At 39.8% G+C, this 21,472-nt stretch overlaps 1 protein-coding gene across 1 annotated transcript in view; it reads right to left on the reverse strand.

Moving 5' to 3' along the window:
• Nucleotides 1–21,472, reverse strand: part of LOC139652108 (mucin-2-like) — a 28,327-nt gene that overhangs the window by 854 nt on the left and 6,001 nt on the right. Inside the window, exons 3-48 of the mRNA XM_071529067.1 lie at nt 20,939–21,066; nt 20,385–20,640; nt 20,138–20,252; nt 19,384–19,474; nt 19,135–19,268; nt 18,808–19,029; nt 18,180–18,300; nt 17,942–18,056; nt 17,653–17,791; nt 17,435–17,548; nt 17,262–17,331; nt 16,949–17,086; nt 15,512–15,676; nt 15,205–15,299; nt 14,978–15,104; nt 14,612–14,867; nt 14,354–14,406; nt 14,149–14,246; nt 13,843–13,994; nt 13,582–13,720; nt 12,996–13,106; nt 12,708–12,887; nt 11,866–12,105; nt 11,608–11,764; nt 10,035–10,163; nt 9,399–9,808; nt 8,282–9,242; nt 6,523–6,805; nt 5,054–5,133; nt 4,555–4,715; nt 4,226–4,400; nt 3,869–4,116; nt 3,514–3,697; nt 3,215–3,425; nt 2,863–3,038; nt 2,615–2,684; nt 2,295–2,395; nt 2,149–2,180; nt 1,858–2,035; nt 1,628–1,732; nt 1,484–1,524; nt 1,236–1,358; nt 988–1,086; nt 710–838; nt 478–517; nt 38–161 (exon numbers count right to left, since the gene is read on the reverse strand). Of these exons, the coding sequence (XP_071385168.1) occupies nt 38–161; nt 478–517; nt 710–838; nt 988–1,086; nt 1,236–1,358; nt 1,484–1,524; nt 1,628–1,732; nt 1,858–2,035; nt 2,149–2,180; nt 2,295–2,395; nt 2,615–2,684; nt 2,863–3,038; nt 3,215–3,425; nt 3,514–3,697; nt 3,869–4,116; nt 4,226–4,400; nt 4,555–4,715; nt 5,054–5,133; nt 6,523–6,805; nt 8,282–9,242; nt 9,399–9,808; nt 10,035–10,163; nt 11,608–11,764; nt 11,866–12,105; nt 12,708–12,887; nt 12,996–13,106; nt 13,582–13,720; nt 13,843–13,994; nt 14,149–14,246; nt 14,354–14,406; nt 14,612–14,867; nt 14,978–15,104; nt 15,205–15,299; nt 15,512–15,676; nt 16,949–17,086; nt 17,262–17,331; nt 17,435–17,548; nt 17,653–17,791; nt 17,942–18,056; nt 18,180–18,300; nt 18,808–19,029; nt 19,135–19,268; nt 19,384–19,474; nt 20,138–20,252; nt 20,385–20,640; nt 20,939–21,066 (7,476 nt within the window). The remainder of the gene's footprint in view (nt 1–37; nt 162–477; nt 518–709; nt 839–987; nt 1,087–1,235; nt 1,359–1,483; nt 1,525–1,627; nt 1,733–1,857; nt 2,036–2,148; nt 2,181–2,294; nt 2,396–2,614; nt 2,685–2,862; nt 3,039–3,214; nt 3,426–3,513; nt 3,698–3,868; nt 4,117–4,225; nt 4,401–4,554; nt 4,716–5,053; nt 5,134–6,522; nt 6,806–8,281; nt 9,243–9,398; nt 9,809–10,034; nt 10,164–11,607; nt 11,765–11,865; nt 12,106–12,707; nt 12,888–12,995; nt 13,107–13,581; nt 13,721–13,842; nt 13,995–14,148; nt 14,247–14,353; nt 14,407–14,611; nt 14,868–14,977; nt 15,105–15,204; nt 15,300–15,511; nt 15,677–16,948; nt 17,087–17,261; nt 17,332–17,434; nt 17,549–17,652; nt 17,792–17,941; nt 18,057–18,179; nt 18,301–18,807; nt 19,030–19,134; nt 19,269–19,383; nt 19,475–20,137; nt 20,253–20,384; nt 20,641–20,938; nt 21,067–21,472) is intronic.

Raw genomic sequence — 21,472 nt, forward strand, 5'->3', positions numbered from 1 at the left:
TGAATGAATGAAGAAATATTAGTGATATCACTCTTACTTGGTGAAAGTGTTGCAGGACCCTTCACAATATGGCATGTCTACTTCTTGGATAGACTGGCAGCTGTTGTGGTTAATGTGGGTTTTCATGGATTTTAACTTGCAGGCCTTTTCCCTCTCCACACCTTTTTGGAAGAGATACACCATTAGCTTGTTTTAATTACCTTTTACCCAAAGGAAAATAACTGTGACCAGCTTGGCGTTTTGGGGGAAGCATGCATGAAAAAATGGTAGTGCTAACTTGACTGAGCCCAGCACCTCTGGTGTGGCAAACTTATGCTTTACCAACTGAGCTAAACTCAAAGTGATACTGTAGTTAGGCTCATAGAGTCTTTATAGCTGTGTCCCACAATGGCACTATGCACAGTAAAGATCTTTCAAATTCTGGGGGCCAGACGACAGAGTGACTTATGCTAGCAGCTAAAAATGTGTCATACTCACAAACTTTACAACAGCCATCTGCAGCTGTCTGAATTGTATCCTAAGGAGGCAAATGCATACCATTTCAAAACCACATTCAAAAGTGATAATGGAGTTTGTTTCGTGACAGAATACCAATTTGACATAATAACAGTAGTGCTATCTTTAAATTTCACTCTACAGATATATTACATTAAATGTATTCTAGTCAAATCCAGATTATGTTAAGTATTTTATTATGAGCAATACTTACAGGCTGGCAGTCGCTCTGCTGGAATGGTGGGCAGAGAATTTTTGAACTGATGATTGTGAAAGTGTCACCGTTCTTAACACAGGTGTAATGCTCACACTTATCCTCAGGTGGTGACCAGGTTTGTCCTTGCTGGATTGGCAGGCAGAATGATGTACACACACACACACACACACACACATACACACACACACACACACACACACAGAGAGAGAAAACAGTGAGCCATTATAAGCTTCACCATATTGAGTCACTGCCAACATAGATGATGTCCAGCTTACCGTCAACAGATGCTTGGTCCCATTGACATTGAGAACACAGTGGGTCTGTACACATTTCCCACAGCATTCATCTGAATCAGTCTCGACATACTCATGTCCCTGAGAAAATGGAAGAGTTGAGTTGCTGAAGCCTCACTCATATATAAGAGCACAGTTTTGCAATGTTACTCTCATGGTATACACAGCATGGAAAAAAACAAACCATTTTAATTGAAGCATGACTAGGGATAATAATTTATTTTTCTTACCATTTCACAGTTGTCTTTACATTGCTGTAACTCACAGAGTATTTTGAACAGACCAGTCTTGGGGTCCACCTCCCTGGTACAGGTGCAATCCTGACATGCCTTTACAGGAACTGAAGCACCAGGCTATAGCATGTACATAGAAGAAATCTGTCCATACTGGTCCTTGTAACCACAGTGGTGCAGTGGATATCATTAAATGATAGAAGTGATAGATTTTAATTATTCAGACATTCACATTCTTCACTTACCTTGTATTCCACATCTTTGTGGACACAAACTCTTTTAGGCTCTAGGAGAGAGACATGACCCAAGTCAATGGAAATCCAGAGAGGATGCCACTGTTGTCATTATATATTATGATATGAATTGTAAATGTCAAATCACAGGCTTACCACATGTATTCTCTGGGCAACATTTTCCCTCAGGAACAGTGACTACTGGTATATATCCAATCTGACATTTCATGTTGATGGCTGGACAAGTGTTGCTGTTACATTCTGGGGAGATGAAGGTGATTAAAAAATCATAGTGAGTATTTATGAGCCATCTTCAAGAATCATCATCAATGAATTACATTCAGAAAACGAAACAGAAAAATTTGCATCAATGAGGTGTCTCTTACGGCAAACATAAGTGGAACAGCAACGGTCTGATGGATTAGTTTGGTTGACAAGGATGAACCCTGGATTGGTGCAGTTCAGTACTGGTGGTGCTGGGCACACCTTGGGCTTGCAAGTCACAGCCTTAGTAGACTCTTCGCAGATGCAGTTTTGGCAGTTGTGCTCAAACCTCTCATTAAACTGAAAGAAGGAACCGTAATAGTGACTTAATTCTCTCAGTGTAAATATTGCTGCAAGTGAACAACATGCGTGGGGATTTTAAGGTTGCACAAATAGCAGAAGACTCAGCTCACCTCACGTGGGTTGCCATCAGGACCAAGACATCCTATATGAAAACAAGCACTATTTTAGGACTGCATGATTGACATGATGTTATCATATAATATCATATATATTAGCTTAATCATGAGACTGACTTGCGCAAACAAGTCACACTTACCACACTTGTCAACACATATGCCGGATTCTTTGTTGAAGAGCTTCATACCATCAGGACAGAAGCAGCCCTCAGTAGTGATGTTCATGATGGATTCATTAGGACTGTAATATTCAATCAATTAAAAACACATTTAACATTGCTCCTGTCATTTCTCTTGAACTGAGTTGATTCAATGCACTACATTCTACTCTACTTTTTAGTACTCTATTTGAGGCATTGTTAACAAGATAAATCTGAACATTGATTATGCACTATTACCCATATCAAAGGAAATACTGATGTGTTAAATATACTGTATAGTTAATACACTTGAAACCTACTTGTCTTCACAGGTTGGCTGCTCTGCAGGACCACATGGCTTGTAAATTTTGTCTGACGGGCAGCCACTGGCTGTTAGGGAAGAGTGGAACTCAGTCAATTTGACCCGTACAATTTAGAAAATAAACATTACCTGTATAATAAAACCTACAATAACCTGTTTAATATGTGCTAAATGCAGCAAATATAAAAACACGAATGGCCCTTCCTGATCCCAGTCTTTGCAGTAAAATAATGAGGGGTGGCTTACCACACAGTGTGGTGTGGTTCCTCCAGTGCAGGCAAACCCCAGCCTGAGCACAGGCAGCAGCATAAGTCTGCAAGCTTGTGCACTGCACTGCTGGGTTAACCACATGGCAGCTATCAAAAACACAACCTTCGTAGAATTTGTCAGGGAGGACAAATGGATGGCATGCCTCAAATACACTGTGGAAATAAAACCCATATCAAATCCATTATATTTAAATTGGGTTATGAAAGGTACCACAAATAACATTGTTTGTTTTCTTACAAAATGGAACAATTATTAAAATGTAATACTGTATGTTGTTGAAGTTATGCAGATGTAAGTGAACTAGCACAGTGGGTTAGGAAATGTCTACCTGCTCTTAAGCAGATTACATATGGAGTCTGGCTGGCATGGTGTTTGTGTTGGTGGAGGTACAGGTGTGTTGGTGGGGAGCACAGTTGGTATATGGCAGTTGGGCTGGTATATGTGTTTTGCAGGCCAATAGTCGGCCATTACAGCGCAACTTTCCACCAGCTGGCCATTAGGCAACATGCAGTCATCAGCCTGGTTGTTGCTGCATGTTCCTAACATCATAGATAAATAACAATTAACATTACTGTCCAACTTCACAAATTATTTGCCAACATGGCCATTGGAATGAGAAATTCTTACCACAGTGGCCCTGTGTGTTTTTGCCGAAGAGTCTAAATGGAAGGGTGACACTAAAGCCAGTTACTCCAAATGTAACTACCACTTGTAGGCGAGGAATCTCCAAAACCATTGTAATGCCAGAGGTTACGATCTTTATGCCATGATGTGAATAGGGTAGTTTCAGGCTTACTCCATCTTTGAGAGCCTAAATAACACAAAGAATACAATTTTTGACAAAAGGAAAGATATCAATCACTGCTGGCCAAAATATGTGACCTCTACATTCACAGCAGTCATTTATTTAATATACTCAGTTTATGAGGACTTACAAGAAGATATTCACATGACCCCAACAATGAATATGAACACATTTTACCTCCAACTGAGCTGCTCCAATGAGGTTATGATTCTTGAGTGTAATAACTTCTGATCCAAAGGATACAATGATAGATCGAGGACAAGATACATCTTCAGTGGGATCACAGATGACGTTGTCAATATACATCTTTAAGTGGTATTTTGGTGTAATCTCTTCCATTAAGGTGTAAGTACAGTTTCCCTGATAACTGTAGAAGAGTCCATCAAATGTTATATAATGGGGGTCTCCCCAGCCTTCACATACACCTGTAAAGAAACAAAAAAGTCTTACATGGTCAACTATTATTTGTTATGACTAACTAAAAGTGAATAAATGGGCATTGCCGTGCATCTCTTCAACCACAGACTAACTCACAGTCGCAAACGTAATGTTGACAACAGTAGTTCTCATCATACACAAGAACTGGTTTCTTTCCATTGGTACAAGTGATGTTCTCAAGGGGTGGACATTCATATGGAATTATTTCAATTGTATTGTTCTCAATGCATCTGGCCATGGTGCAGTTGCACAACCAGAAGGTCTCATTTTGCTGATGTGAAAGAAAAAAATAGGGTAAAGCAGTGTTGATAAGTATTTTGCACAAGAAATGTTAAGCTTTAAACACACAATGTGTTGTAAAATATATTTAAGTATTATATAAAAGAGTCCACATTTCTATAGGCTGGATATGTGAAGGTTCTTACCACTGCATCCCATTCTGGGCAGTTGGGTAGAACAGGTGTAGGTGTGGGTGTGGGTGTGGTAGGGCAAGGGTTAGTCTTGTTGTGAATCTCGCAAATGTCAGAACATATCATAGTGAGACATACACCTGATCCAATGGGTTTCATGTCAAATATTGTCTCCCCTGAAGGTGAGAAAAAGGTGAGGAATTAATTAATCAGTGGTAAACCTTAAAAACATGAGACCTCATATGGCTACTCAGACTCTATTAACTCTATTAACTAAGCTCTATTAACAGTAGTGCAGTGACAAAAATAAATCATAGTTACATCTATATAATACAGCCATAAAAAAGACTCCAAGTAAAGTAGTCACATCACTGTAATTTGACATCCTAATTCACATCTACTACATTGCATCGGTGCTACAACCACACTAGCTGCTCATAGAAAACTATGCAAGCTTTAAACTGAATTTGATAATTGGGATGTGCAATATATAAAATATCGAATTCCTTCTTACCTGGTCGAAAATGTTTGCCATCAATTATACAGAAGCATTCTGTAGTTCCAGATGTAAAAGGTGTTGTAGTTGATACTGTACTGGCTTGTCTAGTTGTTGATGAAATCTCATTGGTGGTTGTCTGTGGAGATGATGTGCTAGGGGGTGATGTAGCCGTTGTCACCACAATAGGGGTCGATGTTGCCTCCTTAGTTGTAGTAGGGGGTGCAGTTGTAGTTGTTAATGGTGTAGTAGTATTGCCAGTGATAACAGGGCCTGTTGATATCTGCACTGTTGTAGTTTGACCACCAGTGACAACTGAAAATGTTGTTGAAGCTGTGGAAACAGTAGTTTGCACAGTTTTTTTTGTTGTTTGTGCTGTTGTTGCAGATATGGTTGATGGTGTAGTTGTCACAACAGTAGTGGTTGTGGTTGGCTCTTCAGTTGTAGTAGGAGGTGATGTTGTTGGTGTATGTGTTAAAGTGGTTGTTGTCACAACAGTAGTGGTTGTGGTTGACTCTTCAGTTGTAGTAGGAGGTGCAGTTGGTGTGGTAGTTGACTTAGTTGTAGTGCTGCCTGTTGGTGTATGTGGTGAAGTGGTTGTTGTCACAACAGTAGTGGTTGTGGTTGGCTCTTCAGTTGTAGTAGGAGGTGCAGTTGGTGTGGTAGTAGACTTAGTTGTAGTGCTGCCTGTTGGTGTATGCGGTGAAGTGGTTGTTGTCACAACAGTAGTGGTTGTGGTTGGCTCTTCAGTTGTAGTAGGAGGTGCAGTTGGTGTGGTAGTAGACTTAGTTGTAGTGCTGCCTGTTGGTGTATGCGGTGAAGTGGTTGTTGTCACAACAGTAGTGGTTGTGGTTGGCTCTTCAGTTGTAGTAGGAGGTGCAGTTGGTGTGGTAGTAGACTTAGTTGTAGTGCTGCCTGTTGGTGTATGTGATGAAGTGGTTGTTGTCACAACAGTAGTGGTTGTGGTTGGCTCTTCAGTTGTAGTTGGAGGTGCAGTTGGTGTGGTAGTAGACTTAGTTGTAGTGCTGCCTGTTGGTGTATGCGGTGAAGTGGTTGTGGTTGGCTCTTCAGTTGTGATAGGAGGTACAGTTGGTGTGGTAGTAGATTTAGTTGTAGTGCTACCTGTTGGTGTATGTGGTGAAGTGGTTGTTGTCACAACAGTAGTTGTTGTGGTTGGCTCTTCAGTTGTAGTTGGAAGTGCAGTTGGTGTGGTAGTAGACTTAGTTGTAGTGCTGCCTGTTGGTGTATGTGGTGAAGTGGTTGTTGTCACAAGAGTAGTGGTTGTGGTTGGCTCTTCAGTTGTAGTTGGAGGTGCAGTTGGTGTGGTAGTAGACTTAGTTGTAGTGCTGCCTGTTGGTGTATGCGGTGAAGTGGTTGTGGTTGGCTCTTCAGTTGTGGTAGGAGGTGCAGTGGTTGTTGTCACAACAGTAGTGGTTGTGGTTGGCTCTTCAGTTGTAGTAGGAGGTGCAGTTGGTGTAGTAGTAGACTTAGTTGTAGTGCTGCCTGTTGGTGTATGCGGTGAAGTGGTTGTGGTTGGCTCTTCAGTTGTGGTAGGAGGTGCAGTGGTTGTTGTCACAACAGTAGTGGTTGTGGTTGGCTCTTCAGTTGTAGTTGGAGGTGCAGTTGGTGTGGTAGTAGACTTAGTTGTAGTGCTGCCTGTTGGTGTATGTGGTGAAGTGATTGTTGTCACAACAGTAGTGGTTGTGGTTGGCTCTTCAGTTGTAGTAGGAGGTGCAGTTGGTGTGGTAGTAGATTTAGTTGTAGTGCTGCCTGTTGGTGTATGTGGTGAAGTGGTTGTTATCACAGCAGTAGTGGTTGTGGTTGGCTCTTCAGTTGTAGTAGGAGGTGTTGTTGTTGGTGTATGTGGTGAAGTGGTTGTTGTCACAACAGTAGTTGTTGTGGTTGGCTCTTCAGTTGTAGTTGGAAGTGCAGTTGGTGTGGTAGTAGACTTAGTTGTAGTGCTGCCTGTTGGTGTATGTGGTGAAGTGGTTGTTGTCACAAGAGTAGTGGTTGTGGTTGGCTCTTCAGTTGTAGTTGGAGGTGCAGTTGGTGTGGTAGTAGACTTAGTTGTAGTGCTGCCTGTTGGTGTATGCGGTGAAGTGGTTGTGGTTGGCTCTTCAGTTGTGGTAGGAGGTGCAGTGGTTGTTGTCACAACAGTAGTGGTTGTGGTTGGCTCTTCAGTTGTAGTAGGAGGTGCAGTTGGTGTAGTAGTAGACTTAGTTGTAGTGCTGCCTGTTGGTGTATGCGGTGAAGTGGTTGTGGTTGGCTCTTCAGTTGTGGTAGGAGGTGCAGTGGTTGTTGTCACAACAGTAGTGGTTGTGGTTGGCTCTTCAGTTGTAGTTGGAGGTGCAGTTGGTGTGGTAGTAGACTTAGTTGTAGTGCTGCCTGTTGGTGTATGTGGTGAAGTGATTGTTGTCACAACAGTAGTGGTTGTGGTTGGCTCTTCAGTTGTAGTAGGAGGTGCAGTTGGTGTGGTAGTAGATTTAGTTGTAGTGCTGCCTGTTGGTGTATGTGGTGAGGTAGTTGTTGTCACAACAGCAGTGGTTGTGGTTGGCTCTCCACATATACAACATTCTACTCTGATCTTATAGTTGAAGCACTTTTGCGGTGGCCTAAGCTGATCCTCTTTTCTACATATCAAACCAAATGTTACATCACAAGTAACAACTTGGTTAGTAGCACTCACAAAGTCATCTAGGTCCATATGAGGATAGTCTGTTGCTCTACATTCAATGTCCCTTGGATTTTCACAGATTTGTTTACCACTGTTTGTGATGTTCTCATACGTTTCCCAGTCACTTTTGTCTTTTCTGGGATCATGCACATCATACCATTCTGACCATTCACAAATTGTAATACATGGAGTAGTAGGGGATACACTGGTTGTTGTCTGTCCAATTGTAGTAACACTTGTGGTGGGTGTGGCTATAGAGGGAGTTGGTGTTGGAGTTTTTTCAGTTGTAGTACGGGGTGTAGTTGGATGGGTTGTCAACTTAGTTGTTCTGCCTGTTGTAGTTGTGTCAGGTGAAAAAGTGGTTGTCACAACAGTGGTGGGTGATGTCTCTTTTGTTGTAGTAGGGGGTGTTGTTGGTGTGGTTGTAGATACAGTTGAAGACTTAGTTGTAGTGCTGCCTGTTGGTGTATGTGGTGAGGTGGTTGTTGTCACAACAGTAGTGGTTGTGGTTGGCTCTTCAGTTGTAGTTGGAGATGCAGTTGGTGTGGTAGTAGACTTATTTGTAGTGCTGCCTGTTGGTGTATGTGGTGAGGTAGTTGTTGTCACAACAGCAGTGGTTGTGGTTGGCTCTTCAGTTGTAGTTGGAGGTGCAGTTGGTGTGGTAGTAGACTTAGTTGTAGTGCTGCCTGTTGGTGTATGTGGTGAGGTGGTTGTTGTCACAACAGTAGTGGTTGTGGTTGGCTCTTCAGTTGTAGTTGGAGGTGCAGTTGGTATGGTAGTAGACTTATTTGTAGTGCTGCCTGTTGGTGTATGTGGTGAGGTGGTTGTTGTCACAACAGTAGTGGTTGTGGTTGGCTCTTCAGTTGTAGTTGGAGGTGCAGTTGGTGTGGTAGTAGACTTATTTGTAGTGCTGCCTGTTGGTGTATGTGGTGAGGTGGTTGTTGTCACAACAGTAGTGGTTGTGGTTGGCTCTTCAGTTGTAGTTGGAGATGCAGTTGGTGTGGTAGTAGACTTAGTTGTAGTGCTGCCTGTTGGTGTATGTGGTGAGGTGGTTGTTGTCACAACAGTAGTGGTTGTGGTTGGCTCTTCAGTTGTAGTTGGAGATGCAGTTGGTGTGGTAGTAGACTTAGTTGTAGTGCTGCCTGTTGGTGTATGTGGTGAGGTAGTTGTTGTCACAACAGCAGTGGTTGTGGTTGGCTCTCCACATATACAACATTCTACTCTGATCTTATAGTTGAAACACTTTTGCGGTGGCCTAAGCTGATCCTCTTTTCTACATATCAAACCAAATGTTACATCACAAGTAACAACTTGGTTAGTAGCACTCACAAAGTCATCTAGGTCCATATGAGGATAGTCTGTTGCTCTACATTCAATGTCCCTTGGATTTTCACAGATTTGTTTACCACTGTTTGTGATGTTCTCATACGTTTCCCAGTCACTTTTGTCTTTTTTGGGATCATGCACATCATACCATTCTGACCATTCACAAATTGTAATACATGGAGTAGTAGGGGATACACTGGTTGTTGTCTGTCCAATTGTAGTAACACTTGTGGTGGGTGTGGCTATAGAGGGAGTTGGCGTTGGAGTTTTTTCAGTCGTAGTACGGGGTGTAGTTGGATGGGTTGTCAACTTAGTTGTTCTGCCTGTTGTAGTTGTGTCAGGTGAAAAAGTGGTTGTCACAACAGTGGTGGGTGATGTCTCTTTTGTTGTAGTAGGGGGTGTTGTTGGTGTGGTTGTAGATACAGTTGAAGACTTTGTTGTAGTGCTTCTTGTTGTTGATGTTGTATGAGGTGTTGAAGTGGTGGTGATCACAATAGGGGTTGATGTTTTTTCTTCAGTTGTACTTGGGGGTGTTGTGTATGGTGTTGTTGTTGGCGGTGGGGCAGTTGTGCCACATGTTTCATTTGTATATATCACTGTTGCATTGATGCAAATTGCATAGTAGCACATCCCCAAGTTGTCAGTCACATTGTAAATAACTTCATTTTCCTCATATGCTGTCTCATTGTAAAAGCATCCAGGACACTTCTCAACACATATCTGCTTTCCCTCATCAAATATGGGCTTATCTTCTGGGCATACTGGGTAACAGCCTGTAACAATTCCAGCATAATCAGTTTAAGTAGTGATATATTTAGTGATATAGTTAATGTTACATTAGACACTAGTGTTGGGTTGGTGGTCTTTGGATTACTGTACTTATCTTGTCACACAGCAAAGTAAGCCAAGTAGTACAGTTTTCTCTATCAGTTTAGAATATTAGATTTTAACATAATGTTAACCAAACAGGAATAAGGTAAAACAATGTGTAAAATGTACCTTCCAGGATGGGTATAGAGTTGCCACATATTCCTTCTGGGTGCAAACAGGTCTTGTAGCAAGGTGTGTGGCAAGGGCTGTAGTGCCACTTGCATTCATCTGGGCCATTGTAGTAATCACAAAAGACAGCTAAGTGGGAAAGATGCAAGTTAATTTTCTGTCTGAATGAAACAAAACTTGATTTAAAATGACTCACATCATAAGCCATAAAAAAATTCTAATCATCCTGACCAAGCACTTATCAGACAAATTTAATTTAATTTAGATGACAAGGAGTATTTCCACAATCAATGTACCCAGAAGTGTTACATAGTGAACAAAATCTCAAAATTTCCTCTAAAACGCCTGATGCATCTCCTCATAATATAATATAAAAAATCCTTCTAACTATCAGGAAATGCATGTCAAAAAGATGTCATAGGATTAAATTTTCCTTGAACTTGGGAACTTATTACTCACTCAAAATAACAGCAAATACAGTGTTTAAGGAAAATGTCTTCTTTTGCAGAATAAAGTCTAATTTATGATTCAATGTCAAGATGTCGCTGTAGCTACGGCGTAGGTGTCTACGACAGTGTGAGCATTTATAATTTGGCATTGCAGATTCTACTCGTAGACGACCGAACGCTAAATGACAGTGTCATGCTTTGTTATCGCAGAAGGTAGCCTATAACAACAGATGCAGTCGTGTTTACATTCTCTGATACCCATGTTCTGGGATATTTTTCGCCACAAATTCAATGACATCTGTTAATCTCTATAATTTGGGGATGAGGTGTCGTACAAATAACTTATTTGCAATCCTCGGATCCTTGTCTTGTCTCTCTTTGACCTGCTCCATGTTGTTTTCACTACTACACCAACCGGATACAGGTAGAAGGAAATACGAAGCGGCCCAAGCAAGCCAATCACAGTTATTGCGGTTTTGCGTCGCCCTATGTGCAGTTACATTTTTAGAGAGGTGCATGTAAGCTACAGCGGCAGCCTGTGCGCACCGCAGACACCTACAGCGTAGTAACCCAGAACCACAAATCAGCATTAACAACCTAAATGTTCATGTTCATTTTGGTAGCCCTTTAATTATATTTTTGAAGTTGCCTCCAGGTAAGGTGAGTAAGAGAAGAAATACACACTATCACAATTGTCAATATATTTATACAATATATGTATATACGATATATATTTTGGTTAATTATATTACACTGAAATCACAGTAAAATAAAGCTTAAACTCAAATAAACGTTAAACCATGGCAATTTAGTACAGCTGGTTCCCAAGGAGTCAAGTATTTTATCTCTGTTCCAATTATTAAGGTATTCTTAATTAAGTTTGGTTTTGGACCATGTATAAATTTCAAGTATCAAACTATTCAAAAGGACATTTACTATAGAAATAGAAAAAGGTACATGTATGTATCCATTTGCCATTGACAAATGACTGCTTTTAATTTTAATTTTTGCATATCTTGTAGATTTTTTTGTTTTTTTTCCTATTTTTGCAAAATCTCACTTGGTGCCCATTGAACTGCTAATTAGTTTGGCTTAGCCTATAGGTAAAATTATTGATTACTTACGACAGATTTCTGGGGTTCTCCATGCAACACATTCACCAGCTTCATTGCAAGCCTGAGCATAAGCTGCTACTGCTGTGCAGAAACACTCACAGTCTCCCCCAGTGTCACAGGCACATGAGTCTTTCACACAGTTTTCATAAAATGGAGCAGGGTCTACCTGTACAGTCATTCAAATGGCATTATGGAATTGTTTTTGAAAGCTGTTTTTTAACCATTAAACACCAAGAATGATAAATCAGAAAAAATGATGCATTTTACCTTTCTGTGGCAGTTTTTGAAAGTATCTCCTTTTATAATGCTGCATTGTATTTTAGCCCAGTAATGTCGATTGGGTCTTGCTCCACAAGGGTCAACATTTGCTACTGCGTCTAGGCAACTGCTGGACACTTTCCAGCTGTTTGCAAACTCTAAGGGATTGCTCACTGTGATCTGACCCTGGGTGGTGAAGTCATTCTGTCCGTCTCCATCAAAATCTCCACACAGGCCACATACCTCTCCCTGTACAGCAAGATAAAGGACACAATGAGTTCATTAACATGTGCACAGTATTCCAGGTGAACACTATTTATTACAAAGAACAAGTATTTTCCAGGCATGGACATCCCTGTACACATTAATAAACAGAATATACCTCATGGAATCTGAGCTTACACAAGCCACATATACCAACAGCTACGGTATATATGAAAAGGTGTATAAATGCCTCCTTAATGTGTCCTTGCCACTAACAATATATTCCAGATAGCTAATATACTTTAAATCACATATCCCAATCTCTTGTTAGGATTTATCTAATGCTTATAATGATTTAAATTGTAATGCTAAAACAATGTATGGTATGTCTCACATGAAAGGTACAATTCTACAAATGCCGATAAAGCTTTATGATTAGCATTCAAGAAATGATCTGCAAAGACAGCTGATAGCTGTCTTTAGCTGAGACTACAGATTAGTAGAAAGTATGGTACTTCCCCAACTTGTTGCTCCAGCTCTAAACTTTTCTTGAAATGCTTAAATCTTAAAAATCTAACCCTCTGACATGTAACAACACTCATTTATATTCACTGAAGTATTTAAAGTAGATAAAAAATGTGACTCACGCTGTGGTGTGGTTCAAGGATGATGCGGACGGTGGTTTTGCGATCCCACAGCACTGTCAGACCAATAGCAGATTCAATGACCAGATACAAGCCAAGATTCCTTATCTTGTATTTAATCTGAGCGCCATCCCCCAGATCCTCCACCTTATAGTTTCCCTTTGACAGTATGATTTCTGTTCTCTGTAATGTTAAGGAGAATTCAGTTACTTTCAAATTGTAAAAACTGCAGTTTGAGAAACCACTTAATTGATTTATCTCAATTCACTTTAGTTTGCCATGAAGTCTTACCCCCAGTTGAATTCTGACGTATTTGGAGCAAGTGGTGCCTGTAGATCCACATGGTTTATTTTCTGTGACAACTAGGAAGTTGTCCTGTACTGTCTTATTGCCACATTTGTTCTTTAACACAAAAGATGTTTGTTTTGTAGATGACAGAGACCAAGACACCAAATCACATCACACTTCAGTTTTGAACATTATTAGAGTGCACATTCTGAAGATGCCGATTTTGATTCATCTTTAGTGGTGTGTAATATTTTGCAATTTGATCATTTATTAAGAGGATATGCTTCTGAATGCTGCAGTGTTACGTCTAATTTGTCTAAGACATCTAACTAAGAAAGGCTAGACCATTTAGTTATCTAAACTTTTCATTCATAATCATAATTATGAAAAGCTTTCCTCTTAAAATGAAGGGACATCAATATAGCTAAATTTTCCCATCAGTATTTTTTCAAGTAATAATTTCTTCACTGGCTTTCAGCCCTCGTCACATTCAGGATTAACACAAAATTAGCATTCTAGAAATATATATCTATGAATTGATAAGGTGAGCATAATGTTTGTGTGTATGGTTTTGTCATGAATTGTTTACCTTGATAGCAATATAGCCACAATCTCCATGAAACCCGTATGTACGCTGATCAAAAGTATTGTAATGACCACTTCCATAAATTATGCATGTTCCCGGGCATTTTTCTTCAGTGCACTCCCAATTCCCACTCTTGCAGGTACTAGAAGTGTAAGATAGGAGTTTAAAAAAAAAGTTTTGAATATTATAATGGATTAAAATATTCAGGCAGATATGACAGAATGTGTTTATCATTCTATACGTCTTATCAAAACAAGATCATACCAGTTATTGCACTGAATTGAGATTTGTGTCCCAGGGGCATAGGGAAACCCGTCATGGTAGCATGGACATTCATGTTCTTTCACACAGGAACCTTTGCCATCATCAATGAGGCCACTTGGACACTGACAGCCAGATTTACACTCTGTGGCATCCTGGGAGGACAGAAAGATCACAGAGAGGAAAAAGGGCAAAAATTACCGTTAAACTACTGATAATGTTTATATGCTGAACAAACTCAATATAATATTAAGCCTAGTTATTTATGGATGAGAGGTTGACTTAGATACAGCAGAGAATTCAACTCACACAGTAGTCACTGTCCAGATTTCTACAGGTTTGAGCACACTGCTGCTCTCCTGTTCCTGCAGTGGAGCAGTTGAAGAAAACCTTCGGAGAAGGACATGCTGAAACAGAAGAAGACATTAGATTTTACTGAAAGAAATTGTGCTTATGTGCTTATGTAACACTGCCAAAAAACAAACAAACAAACAAACAAACAAAAAACACTTACTTGATGAGCGAGCTCTCCAAGAATGGCAATGAAGCTTGCCATTGGTGCACACACTAGAAAGATATCAAAGATATAAAATGCAACACAAAGGGACTTAAAAATAATTCAATTTCTGTACACCTTATGTGTTTGTTTATCTTTATAGATGCTGAAAATCCTTAGTCCAGGATACTTGTACAAAACATCAAATGAAGAAGGTATGTGTAGAGAAAATTACAGTTTTAAAATTTTCAAAGTGAGATGTCAGCAGTAACTAACCAGTGCTCGTCGTTGATACTGATGGACTTTCCTGGCTTGATGTGGGCTCCATCATGATAGCAGGGACATTTTGCCATGGGCACGCAGATGCCGCTGTCATCCAGGTAGCGACCCTCAGGGCAGGAGCAGCCATCCACGGGCAAGAAGTTGGACGTGCAGCTCTGCTGCTCTGAGCCTAGTGATCTGCATGTCAGCAGGCATCGCTGAATCTTATAGGAGAAAGTCTGAGACGCTGGGCAACTCCTTGTGTATTTATCTGTTTTGTGTCAGATATTAAGGAATGGTTAATTCATAGTCTAACAACACAGGTTTAATAAAAGCTTAGGAAATAATCTATCAACTACACCACTGCATAATATTCCTTACCACACACGTTCTCTCTCCAGTCTGTCAGGAACACTCCCTTTGATGCACAGGCTCGCGCATAGGAGGAGAAGACGGCACACAGGCAGGCCTCACTCTTGTCACAGTTACAGCTAGCATAGGTGCATCGCTGTAGAAGATAAGAAGAGATAAGAAGCTTTTTTTTTAGGGCATTGCAATCCCAACAGAATTTAATCAAATGAGAGAGAACCAGAAAAACTGTGTGATACCTTGTAGTACATCTCAGGATCAACCATTGTATGGCACTGGGCGAAAGTACTTTTTGGGTTTCTTAGCAAGGAGCACCAGTGTTCAGCGTACCTCTCTGGGGGCAGATGAAGAGTATTTTGTATGTATGTTTACATTACAGCTTATACATTACATACTTGCGGACTTGAAGTAACAACAGTGTCAAGCAGGGAATCATAATCAAAGAGACACACTGGACCAAAAAAATGAAACACACCAAAAGAAAAATAAAATAAGCTGTCACTGTATGACTGGAGATCATGATGACCTAGTGAAGGTGCAGCATACCATTTTCCATGCTGAGGGAACAGGGGTCGTCCAGTCTCTCCTCTCTGTCTTGGCAGATAAGGTTAGACTTCCAGGAGTTACCAAAAGAAGATGCTGTACCCTCCACTATCCCCTGAGGGGTCTTCATGTCATCAGACAGGACCATATTGTAGTTCCCACATAAACCTAAAACAAACAAAAACCATGATTAAGCTCATTTGTGAGCCTGTTCAGCACTACTGACCAAATAGTAGTGAGACTGTTGATTCAGTAAAGCATAGTACCAAATATATCTACTCTGTTGTAGTCTTGAATATGTTTACCAATAAAATGTGTGCTGATACATGTGGTGGGCAATGTGTTTCTGTGCTGTCAGATCAAGTCAGGTGGATTGAGGAGCCTAAATTGTCCATAGGCATGAGTGTGTTTGTGTGTAGTATGGTATATGATGTGTATGATGACAGTAAAATGATGTATGAGGTAGTATATGATCTATACAGTAGTATGTATATGATGTAGTTAATGATGTATATGAACTGTTTATATGATGTAGTATTGGATGTATATGATGTGTATATATCATGTAGTATGTACAGTATATGACATGTACTGTATATGATGGTATGTAAAGCTCTTTGAGACATGCTTATGATGAAGTGCTATATAAATAAACTAGACTAGACTAGACTTTTCTTATCTGACTACGGAAGCCGAGAACGGCCGTGCTTACAATTATTTTTTTAATGCCGTTATCTCGAGATCACGAGTTAATTATCTCGTTATCTCGAAAAAACGAGTTTTGTTATCTCGAGATAACGAGATAATCAACCCGTTATCACGAGAAAACAAAATGTCGTTTCCTCCTATTACTTATAATGTTTATCAGAGATCAGGAGTGCCATGCCAGCATACATAGGGCGTCTTGACAACTGTAGCAACTGATTTTTAAGCTGGAAATGTAACTGCAGCAAACAAAACTACACATTTATGCTTCCTGTTCAGTTATGAATCCTCCCCGACAGTCATGGCAGTGATCTTGAAGGCTGAAATCAGGTGTGATCAAATGAACCAGAGACTCTTTCGAGTTCTCCATATTATCCCGTGATCTCGAGAAAACAAAAGTCGTTTTCTCATGATAAATTATCTCGAGAAAACGAGCTTTGTTATCTCGAGATAACGAGATAATTAACTCGTGATCTCGACATAACGACATTAAAAAAATAATTGCAAGCACGGCCGTTCTCGGCTTCCGTATCTGACAGCTGTATGAGGCAAAAAGAATTTCCTGACAGGCTAATAAATCATCACCATTATCTTCTTCATCACTAATATTATCATCCTCAGCAGACAAATAATACATACATATATATATGTTTTGTAATACCTATATTGTATCTTATTGCATACATAATGCACTGTGACATACTTTACAGGGACACAACAAATGTAAAAACGTACCACGCGTCTTTGTCTTGTAGCTCTGTTCCAGGGTGACGTAGACTTGCATGACAGGAACATGCTGGATCTGGATCTGCAACCCAAAACTGGTCTGGAGCAAGATGTGAAAGGATGAAGCCTGGAATATGTTGATGTCACCTATGAATAAAGGAAAATACAAAATAGTATGACAGTTTGCTGATGTTGTTGTTGTACAAATGAAAGGTGAAAATAATAGATAACTGTTTACAGAATGCACCTCTTGTGCACCCTCCTTTCTAAAGTTTCATTCAGTTTCTTGCAGACTTTCCTTTTATATGACCATATATCCTACCTGTGTGGTAGGGCAAACTGATGACCTGCATGTTATGCCTTGCCTTTCCATCAGCAGTAAACACTAACACCTGCAGAAAAACACCAATGCTCATCAGAAAGTTGCATATATGAACAGTGTAAATTGATTTGTGACTAAATATAATCTTTTTCAGATAACAGGCTACAACTTACATTGTTCCTGTCATTGTTCAGCAGGACCTTAAGGGTCTTAAGACAAGTGTCAAACTCGTGGCTCACACACGGCACCAACTGGGCCAAGATGGTAAACTTTGGACTCACATCATCCTGAAACATACACAGTGTAAGCAACAATTAAATGAATTGGATTCCATATGTTTACTGTTAGTAAGAACTAAGAACTAAAATAACTCATTCACCTTGCTTTCCACCTTAGCTAGGGTGTAATAACAGTCTCCATGGAAGGTGTAGGCTTTCCCGTCAAAGGTAGTTACATGTGAACCCTCTTCAACTGCACATGTAGCAGGACTTTTTAGGCTCTTACAAGACCATCTACCCTCATAACACGTACTGAAACAAGCAAAACGATTTGAGGTAGTTTAGAAAGGGGATAAAAGGGATAAATGGAGGAAAAAATAGAGGCAAAGTTGTGTTGAAGAATGTCATAATTCAGCAAAGCAGAGAATATATATTATTTATATTATGAAACATTTGACATACCATTCCTCTCTGTCCTGTCTGTAAACCTCCCCAGTGTTGTAGACTTTATCATGCTTGCACTGACACTCAGACTGAGGGATACATCCTCTCTTGGAAATATCATCAAACACCGTTCCTGAAGTAGACATAGTTTACATTAACATTTTTAGGTAAAGGTAAAGGTAAAGGTAATAAAAGGGGAAATAGTAAACACTTTTTTTTTTTACTACACAGCAAGAGATGTGTGTGCAGGACTAACCATCAGGGCAGAAGCAGCCGTCCATTTTGTGCTCCTCACACAGAGAGCTTGTGTCTGAGTATGTGCAAGTATCCATGCAAGGGGAACCACTCTCTTCATACACCATGTTGAATGGGCACTGCTTTGCTGTAACAGGAACATAAATTAACCTCATGAGGAGTGAGGATATGGTACGATTAAATACAGCTCCATAAAGAAAGATTTAATAATCATAATAACATTTTGGCCATGTTTTTTTTTCATTTTTTATTTTATTAACCACAAAAGTGTAGTTCATACAAAATACCCATAATATATACCAATGAAAACAAACACACAAGTGATCAGAACTCATGAAGAGCATGTGCAAGGAAGACCAAAGAAACCTCAACAGGATTATGGAGTGTCTCCTTTAACAAAACAAACATTGTACATAATTGCAATGTAATATAGGCAACTCAGAAACAAAACCCAAACAAGAGTTAAAAAACAAAACAAAACAATATTAATAAATAAATAAGTAAAAATAATACTGATAAATAAGAAAGATAAAAGGAAAAGAGTCAGGCAGAAATGTAGAAAAGCTAAGGAATAAAGAGAAAGGGCAGAAAAAAGAAAGAAAAACAGTGGAAAAAGTATGTAACAACACAATACCACAGAACTGAGGCGTCCTCCAGTGGGGCGGCTGCCCTCCAGCATGGGAACACTGACGGGAATACTCTGACAGTGTGCTGCAGACACAGAAGTCATCTGTGTGGTTGCTACAGCCACACATGTCCTGCACACAGGCCTGGATGTAAGGCTCAGGGTTCAGCAGGGCGGTGCAGGGGCTCCAGGACTCCGAGCCCAGCATCTTCTCACAGGTGCTTTGCTAAAAAGGGATAAATGGAGGATAAAATAGAGGCAAAGTTACTGAGTCGAAGCATATCATAATACTACATCTCTACTGGTCACACTGGACAGATTTCAAACTCACAAACTCCTTGCATGTGTCCGGCACAGTCACAGCATCTAGTGGTTCATCTTCCTCTTCATAGGGATCTTCACAGTCATCATTAGGACGATGGACTTTCTGTCTATTGCCAAACTCAATGGGGGTAATTTTTCGATCTGCGTATAATTGGATTCATAGCATCAGATGCCAAAGATGACTGAATATAAAATAATGTGCAGTATGTGTTTGACAATACAGTAAATACATGAATACATAAAGAAAATAACCAACCATTATGAATGAACTCATTGTAGACAGGAACACCATTGAAGTCTCCACAAAGTCCACAAGTGTGATTGGCATACTCAGGATCCAGTTCGACCTGAAACAGACACAGCAATGGGAACATTAAGTCTTTTAACCATGGTTTTGGCAACATTTCACTTTATCCATCCATAATACAATTCTAATTGTATTATGGATGATAGAGGGAATTAAGAAAGTCTATCAGCCTTTACATTTTAGCAAGGGGCTGATAACTGTTTTTTTTTTCCTTGGCAAATGTCATCCATAATTAAATCATGCTTAAGTATTCTGAGGAAGAGATTTGAATTTTATACCCTCACATTTATTTCTGGAATATCTTCTCATCTTCGATAAAATATGTGCCAATCACAGATAAATAATTCTGCATAAAAGCTTTTTGAAATAATGTTGCACAAAATCATGTACAGCTGTATAATTCATAACAGTCTTAACATCATTCTCAATGTATTATAAGATACAGTATACTGCTATTTTCTGTTGTGTTGTGATTGTAATCCACTTGTAATATGTTTATATTGTGCTTATGACGCCTCATACAATTAAAGGAGTGCTGCCAAGATATTGTTCTGCCTGACTCAGGATACCATCAATGATATATTCGTCAACATTAATGTAATGCTCTAAGCATGATGATACACTAATCTGTTTTTTTGTCATATCTCAATTCATTGTTAGGAAACAGCAATATAGCAGATTGAAACATTTGTTTTGTTTTTACCATGACTGCATCATCACCGTTCCACATGACAACGATGCCGACTTTGGATTGGAGCTTGATGTAAACTGCGTTTCGTTCCAGTTGAACTCCTGCTTTATAGTATGGCATATCGATGCTGGGAGAGAGATATATATAAATACAGTATATGTGTGTATATGTTATCTTGATTATAATGCATCAACTTCCAAGAAAAGAGAAGTACAGTTACAGATCAAAGAAATCTGTATAGAGTTTGATTAGTACTTACGGATCGTCGTTCACAGTGACGATTGTCTTAGTCAGGTGGAATGAAAGGTCACTGATGGTGACCACTACATAGCTGACTGTAGGGTTTCCACCAGCCTCTCCCCTCTTCATGTGCACTGAGAACTCTTGTTGAGAGTCCTGGCAGTCTGAAGCCAGGTTGTACTCACACAGGCCGGGGAACTGGTACACATCCCCATCAAAGGTCTTGAAGTGCTCTCTGCCCCATGTGCTGCAGATGCTGTTGACATGGTTGCGAGCTGTGGAGGCAAAATATGAGAGAAATTTATTAGCAGTGTTCTCAACATTTCTTCATTAGAATATTTGGAGAACAGTATTTTCTTAAAACAAATCTGTAAGTGTTCTATCAAAGCTAGAGAAATCTCACTGGCTGCGAAACCTCCTTGTTACAACCTAGTCCATAAACATTATTAATAAGTGTAGTAAGTTGACAAATACCGACTACAATGCTGTACATTAAACATTCATATGTATAAAGCAGAATAACTCATTGACCCAGTCCTGAAAATGAGCCCAGAGAATCCAAAATGACCCTGGTCTTACCCTTTCTGGCCTGGACATTGATGAGGCTGGTAACTGACAGAGCCAGGGAGCACAACCACAGACAGCTCCACCTCATAGTTACCACTGTGGGCTTGCCGTCACCAAAGCAGGTAATAGTCTGACTGCTCCTTGACAGCCCTTTATATTGGGATTGCTCAATTTTTGTTCACACCCCTTTTAAGTGGGACCTTAACATTTATTGCCAAGACATGTAAACATGTTCAGAAAGAAGGTCTGACACCTTTTATTACTCCCCTTTTCTATTTCCTACATTTTTCTTACCTCTTGATTGGCAAAAGTGTTTGCAGTTGAATTAGGCCTTTTCATTTCTAGAGGAATGGATAACAGTAAAGTTATGTTTTTTACAGTCTGCTCCTCTGTTGTAGGTGTATTCTTTTATAAACTTGAATATGACATGCATGCAGTCTAGCAAAAATGGTTGCATTTGGATAAAATTTCCAAAGTAGAGGTATATGTTATCAAAACAAAAATGACAGCATTTAAGTGGCTTACTTTTTCAACTCAAAA

The sequence above is a fragment of the Centroberyx affinis genome, unplaced genomic scaffold (genome assembly GCF_046629955.1).
Source record: "Centroberyx affinis isolate AG114_WGS23_722 - 3 ecotype Tasmania unplaced genomic scaffold, CSIRO-AGI_Caff_v1 ptg001762l_1, whole genome shotgun sequence".
Taxonomy (NCBI): domain Eukaryota; kingdom Metazoa; phylum Chordata; class Actinopteri; order Beryciformes; family Berycidae; genus Centroberyx; species Centroberyx affinis.